This window comes from Cynoglossus semilaevis, chromosome 2, assembly GCF_000523025.1.
Source record: "Cynoglossus semilaevis isolate Cse_v1.0 chromosome 2, Cse_v1.0, whole genome shotgun sequence".
In the NCBI taxonomy this organism is placed as follows: Eukaryota; Metazoa; Chordata; class Actinopteri; order Pleuronectiformes; family Cynoglossidae; genus Cynoglossus; species Cynoglossus semilaevis.
In genome coordinates, this window is record NC_024308.1 from 4,833,628 (window position 1) to 4,840,782 (window position 7,155).

Below are 7,155 nucleotides of genomic sequence, written 5' to 3' on the forward strand. Positions count from 1 at the left end.
GAGGAGGAGGAGGAGGAGGAGATAAGGGCCTGTTTCCTAATGCTACTGCTGGAGCAGGAGGCAGCCGGGAGGAGGATACTTTGAACTGATTCTCACTATCTGCTCTGCCTGGGAAAAAAAACAGAGATGGAGCGGAGTGTCCGGGAAAAACAAAAGACTGATTGAGGGCCGCTGTGCTGGAACTCTCGGGGGTAAATCACACTCCGATCACGGGTCAGAGAGCGCAAAGAAAAATTCAAGAGGGTGAGATGAAAATGTTCCTCCTCAGAGCTGGAGGTGTCTCTGCACCTCGGCTCGGGCTCCGCCAACTTTAGTATTGCTGAAGGGATTTGGAGGGCGAGCGTATTAACTATACATGAGTGATTTGAAGGGAAACTGCTGTAACTACACATGAATAAAGGATACCTGCACACACACACACACACACACACACCGAGGAGCTAAAGCTAGCCTAACCTTTAAATCCCTTTTGTCTTAGAGTTTAATAATTTATGTTACGGGAACTTCAAATTTGTCCTCCAAAGATCAGGATTACCCATCAGGCACCACTGCAGAGTGTATGTGTTGTTTAGTTTGTTCATCAAAACACTGCTCACTAATTGTAGACCACGGTGAGCTGTTCTCTCTCTGGTTGCTAGTTCGATCCTCTGCCTGTAAATAGATCAAGCCTTTACAGTGTGTTTGTTGTTGTTTCACACAGAACGTAGACAGCAGGGGGCGCTGTTTTCAACTGAAAGGTTATAGTGGTGTGAAAGCTCTGCTCACTTTCTGTGTCGTAAACGATGCAGAATCATCTTTATTGACACAGAATATATTTTTAGATACATCGATGTAGTTAGTTCTTCTTATTTACTCAGTTATTACTAAAAAAAATAGTTTTTTTAAGGTTTAAGTTTAAACTTTTTTTTTTCTGTCTCTCCTCAGAGACATTTTCAGACTGTCCCTGATTCGTCAAAGGCATTTTGCAGAAAGAAAAAAAAAAATTTGCCACTACATTTTCTGTCCGCTACTTACTAAGATTACGAAGATTAAATGTCACCGTGACGACCACGTCTTAGCAGCGTTGGAGACACCTAACTGCTGTTGTTGTCATGGCTGCATTAGTCCTGGAGTTAAAGTAAAAAAATAAAAATCTCAAGGATCAAAGGTCAGTCTTAAGGATGGGAAAACTACTCCTAAAGACAGTATGAGTAAATAACGAGTACATGAGCTTATTTCTGGACAGACCATAAAAAAGGCCGAGCTGAAGACTTACAGTAGGTTCAGCGCTGTAAGTCATTACCAGACCATCATCAAAGCCCTTTGAAGTTTGAAGGAGTGACCACCGTGTCCTCATACCAATAAACATGATTTAATGTTGCCTGGGTCCGCGCTCATCAGGATGTTTACCCACACACATACTTTCAAATACGGAGTAGACCATTGTTTCCCAAAGGCTGGGTCGCGACCCTCAGGTGGGTCACAAAATATTTTTTTTTTTGGTCGTATCATGTTTCCCAGGAGTTTACAAATAATGTCTATTAACTTGGGTCGTGAAGGTTTTAAAATATGGTTTGGGAAACACAGGAGTAAAACCGTGACCCAGTTTTCTGACCCTGGGTTGTGTTTGTACGTTAGCCTGCGTGGTGTAAACACAGCGACGTTAGCACGAGTGCAGAGCGATAACCACAGTAAACAGTCGGAGGGTCAACAACCATCCATAATCCCAGGCTTCTTTTTTTTTTTTTTTTTTCTTTCTCCCGTTTCCATTTTACCTCCCACCAGAACGGCTCAACTGTCAAGATACTAAACGCTAACTTTACCCTGTTGACAGTTTGCCGAGTGGAGCAGGTGCTGAGAGACGTCTCATAGCTGCAAAGAATGAAGACTTTTTAGCCTTCTAAATAAAACTGTGCTCCGGAAAATAAACAAACAGCGTGAAAATAAACTGACACTGATGGGAGAGGACAGAGTAGCCTGTCATATAAGAACTCTTTTTCTATCATTCATCCTTCATCCTGTGTTTGTGCCTATCTGGAGCTTATAGAGGCTTCTGGTGCAGCCGTGCCGAGGCAGTGGCTCCTATAAGTGACAGCAGATGTTTATGGTATATAATATTTTACAGGAGGGGAAAGAAAGATTGACGGTTGTGTTTTTGACAAATATTCAATAAGCCAGAATTTCCACATGTCATCAGCTAAATTTTTTTATAGGTATTTAGTTTAGGCTGACACACACACACACACACACACACAGAGAAGCAGACAGGTGTTTGTACCTGTTTAAAGAGCTGCAGGTTGACAGCCATGGACAGGAAGCTTCTCATGGTGCTCGAGCGATGGTTCACAAAGCTCTCCTCGCAGAACGTGATTGGCTCCCCCTGAGGAGTGCAGACAGAGATTATTGGCAAAGAATTTAAACACATGACGATTTCTAATTCATTCTCGCTCCGTGTTCTCTGTTTCAATCTGTTGTCGACCGTGTTACCGTGGTTCAGTAATGAGCCACAGGAAGGAAGGCAGATGCTTTTGGGTGTCCTGAAAGGCAGGGGGTCTGAACCAAAACAGTGTGGCGTAAAATACGATTCAGGAGACGAAGACACTCACATCACATCTGTCACCATTATGAAGTCAAAAAAAAAAAAAAAATCTATTTCAAATGATTTCTTTCTGCCTTGTCTGACTCCAATTGTGAGTCTAACACAGCGCGGAAGAGAAAATGAGTCGAATAAAGACAGGGAAGCAAAGAGGAGGAAGGAGGAGAAAAAATATTTCTATAAAGAAGAAGAAGAGAAAAAAACACAAAACAAAACAGTTCTTCTTTTGAATGTGTTCCCCGAGCAGAACATCCACTCTCTCTCCCCTGGACCAGAAGACGGTGTCCCAGTAAACTCCTCTGTGCTGCACACCAACACATCATCACATTATTACCATTTCTTACATCATGTGTGTTGGCCTGTGAGCTAAAGACACGGAGGCTGACAACAGAAGCACCGCGGGCCAATCCCTCACAGCCCCACAGATGTTTCCTCATCATTAACATAATTCTCACACGTTTGGACGCCGCTCTAATTCACCCTGCTGTAAAACAATGTGCTTTGTCTGTTCCAGGCTATGATCGCACACAAACAACTCAACGGCGGTGAAGAGCAGGCCTGTTCTGAGGCCTGGTACCGGTGGCACCCAGTTTCATCACGACGGGGACGATGCTCCACTTACATTACAGAAAGTTTTCACATCACATTACAGCAACGTTTTCATGCAAAAGAGAAGGAGTTTAGAGTAGCCTGATGTTAGCGTAGCTAGGTCACTGACGCTCCGCAGCACGAACAACAAACAATGATCGCAAACATTGAAAAAAAAATTAGCTAAAAATGTGAACGAAAACTAATTAGCATGACCAGAAACATGGAACGGCTGAACTGGGAGACAACCTTTTTTTCCCAGGACAGTAAAAGCATTGCTGCTTTACTCTGTTTTCTTTGTGTTAGCGCGGTTAGCCAATCAGGAACATGATGAATGGGTCGTTATGTTTATGGTCACAACAAGCATGAAGTCATGTGATTATTAGGTTATGATTGAGTTGTTGTTTTTTTTTTTAAAGCAATTCAACAAATCTATTACAGAAGATGCAGATCTTCATTTAGAGCTAAAATAACAACACAATACATATATATGTATGATATATGTACGACTGCCTTCTGCAGTTTAATGTTGTAATTTCACTCTCCTTTCTCCCTTAAAAAAACAATATAGATACATATATGTGTATATTTATATATATATATTTATATATTAATAAGTGTATATATAAACATATATACATGTTTATGAATATACATATATTTTTATATATATATATTTATATATTAATAGGTGTATATATAAACATATATGTATATGAATATATATATTTTTTATATATACAGTATATACATCTATACATAATTATGTATATGTATATACAGTATATACATATACATAATTATGTATATACATATATATATATTTTTTTTTTACCCATAATCCTATCACAACACCAATCAAATTTGCTAACATAGTTCCAGAGTTTTCACAACACCTAATTATACTGTAGTACTAGTACTTAGCACACAGTAACTTGACAGTGTGATCACTTCTGGATTATAACATTTCTACTTCGCGCCTATTTCAACATCCAAAGGCCCAAATATAACCTGGAGAACCTCTTCGACCGTGGAGGTTCAATAGTTTCTCGACTTCTATTTCAGTCTCTTCTGCCAGTCAAGTGAGCTCCGATCTGCTGGTGAGAAAACCACGGGGGGAAAACGATGACCTGGGAGACGCCGCTCTAATCAGCTGATTGCTTTACAACTCATTAACATTTTCCCGTATTGTTTCATTTACAGCTCAGCAAGACCTCCACAGAGACTCCACACCCCTCCTTCTGTCGGAGCATATGGGCCCGTGAACCGCAGCGCTCTGAGCAGATCTGTCTGAGACGGGAACGTCTTCACCTCACCTCTGAACGACCGGCGAGGTGAGACTCCAGAAATACCCAGACGCGGGCGTCGTCACTGGTGTCTTTGTGGATGCACATGTTTTCCTGCTGGTGTGTGTTCTGCACTTCACCTCCAGGACCTTTAATCTAGATATCTAGTCTTGAATACTCTGAAGTACCAAAGTGAGAGGAGTGAGAATTTACTGCATGTTGTGCAAAAAAAACAAAACAAAACCAACACAAAAACATGAGCTCCAGCTCGTCCGTACACCGTCTCCACAGAGGGGGAAAAAAAGACGGCTTCAATAATGTAGCATCCTGGCTCCACAAGTCCAACGTCCAATTAATCTCCAGACCAAAGGAACAGAGGGCTCACTCTCTGACAAACAGGACACGCTGTAGTTTGCTTTGCCCCGACTCGGATTTGACAAGAAGAAAAAGATACAGACATGCTGAAAGGACTTGGCAAAGGGGAGTAAAACACCAAAGGTGGCTAAAAAGGAGCTTCAAAAGAGAACGTCCTGACTCTCTCAGTTCCTCTGACATTTCACTGCCTCAGACAGGCCCACCTCAGCTCTGCTCTCCCACTGAACAACATACCTTTTACTTCAGTCAAACCTGCCTCGGTTCAACCGCTCCTGTAAAAGTTGCATCGGTTCACACACACACACACTCACACACACACACGCTCCGAGATCACAACCACAGACTAGGCATTCTGAAGAGTAAATATTAGGAGACAGATGTCGGAAAGAGTTTCTGTTTTACGCTGTTTTCCAGTGTGTGGTTTTGGAAACGTCCCAAAAAAAAAAAAACCTGATGCTGTCGTTATCACTGAAGGAGCCAAAGGGAAAACCTGGAAACTTTTGACATTTACACCATTGTCACCAAGTCACTACTGAACATAGAACAAAAAAATAAAAAAATTAACTGACCCAGTTAATGTGGACCAGATATTATTATTTTTTTACCTTAAGCTGCTCAAAATATCACGACAAATAAAATGTAACATGAATTTGTTCATGCCACATCAGCACAGTGAACAAGTATGTAAATATATGTTAATGTATTATTGAGCGTGTTTAAATATTGATAGAAACTAGTAAATTTACTGGAATATTATTACTATATTTATAAATATACTGTATCGTGATAGTAAAACATGATAATTGATGGAAAAAAAATCTGATCCGTCTTAAAAATGCTTTCATTATTCATAACATATTTAGAGACAGATTATTTCCAGAGCTTTTCTTTAGTTTTTCAGGAAGTAAAACAAAAATGTTTTTAATTAAAAAGACAAATATGCACTAAATTAAAGTGTGAAAAGGCTGAGGTTTAGCCTCTTAATTAAAGTAGTAAGAATCACACTGAGTTACTCCAGAGAACATTCTCCCTACCTTAACCTGCTCAAAATGTCAAAACCAATTAAAGTAGTAAGAATCACACTGAGTAACTCCAGAGCAGCTGTGACCAAACCAAACATTAGAACTGACTTTTCAGACCATTCTCCCTACCTTAACTTGCTCAAAATGTCAAAACTAATGCAGCGCAACATTAATGCTGTTCAAAATGAGAAATCGTGATTTAAAAAACAGAGAAACCTGGGTTCTCCTGGAGTTTTCCCAGCCGATCCAGACTCGAAACCCAGGGCGGCAGAACCGAGCAGAACTGACTTATGTTCCAGAGCATCGTAGAACTGTCTTATGTCCCAGGGCGTCGTCTCAAAGTCTGCCCCCTACAGGTTTCCCCAGTGTCAGTAACGCTATGTGCTTTCACACAGTGAGATGACGTGACTAAATAAAAAACAGAGAAACCTGGGTTCTCCTGGAGTTTTCCCAGCCGATCCAGACTCGAAACCCAGGGCGGCAGAACCGAGCAGAACTGACTTATGTTCCAGAGCATCGTCTCAAAGTCTGCCCCCTACAGGTTTGCCCAGTGTCAGTAACGCTATGTGCTTTCACACAGTGAGATGACATGACTAAAAAAACATGTTGTTGTTTTTTTTTGTAACCTGACAGTATTTGATGACCTCTAACAACAACAACAACAACAACATCTGCAGAAAACATTTGGATTTCACCATGAAAGGCGTTGAATCCTTACAGGTCGATATCTGAGGGCGTCTCTGTAGGATCCAAACAGAGCGGCCTGCGCTCTCAGGAAGGCCCGGGCCACACCACTTCCTGTTGCTGTGGACTGCTTCTTCAGCTTACTCTTCAGAGCAGACATCTGGTGAAAAGATAAAGACAGAAAGTAGAAGAGAAACAGGAGAGAGAGAGAGAGAGAGAGAGAGAGAGAGGGGGAGAGAGAGGGGTTGGGGTGTAGAGAGGTAAAAGTTAAATTATCACCTCTGAAATTGGTGGAGGAAAGCGCTCACCCATTCTGGGTGTGAAGTATCACATTTGCAGGTCATCATAAAAAGGAAAGAAAAGAAAGGGAAAAGCTTGAGCCTTTCCTCTGAGCTGATCTGTTGAGCTGCTGGGAGCACCTGCTGCTTTGCTAATTGAACCGAGGACGGGGGTTTGGTAAGAGGGAGGGGGGCAGGGGGGGGAGGCGGCGCAGGAGGAAATGGAAACTCACATCTTCGCTCTTCCACTTTCACCCTCTTTCTCCATGCTGCCAACCCCCGCTTTGCTACCCATCACCCTCTTGCGTTTTACACGCCTGCCTCCCATTTCTTACTCCCCTGCTATT

At 41.8% G+C, this 7,155-nt stretch overlaps 1 protein-coding gene across 2 annotated transcripts in view; it reads right to left on the minus strand.

The window, feature by feature from the left end:
* Positions 1–7,155, minus strand: part of LOC103394512 (DENN/MADD domain containing 1B) — a 131,190-nt gene that overhangs the window by 22,922 nt on the left and 101,113 nt on the right. For both annotated transcript variants that reach the window (XM_008331859.3, XM_008331867.3), the window contains 2 exons: positions 6,565–6,690; positions 2,258–2,359 (listed from right to left, as the gene is read on the minus strand). In XM_008331859.3, coding sequence (XP_008330081.1) covers positions 2,258–2,359; positions 6,565–6,690 — 228 coding nt within the window. The remainder of the gene's footprint in view (positions 1–2,257; positions 2,360–6,564; positions 6,691–7,155) is intronic.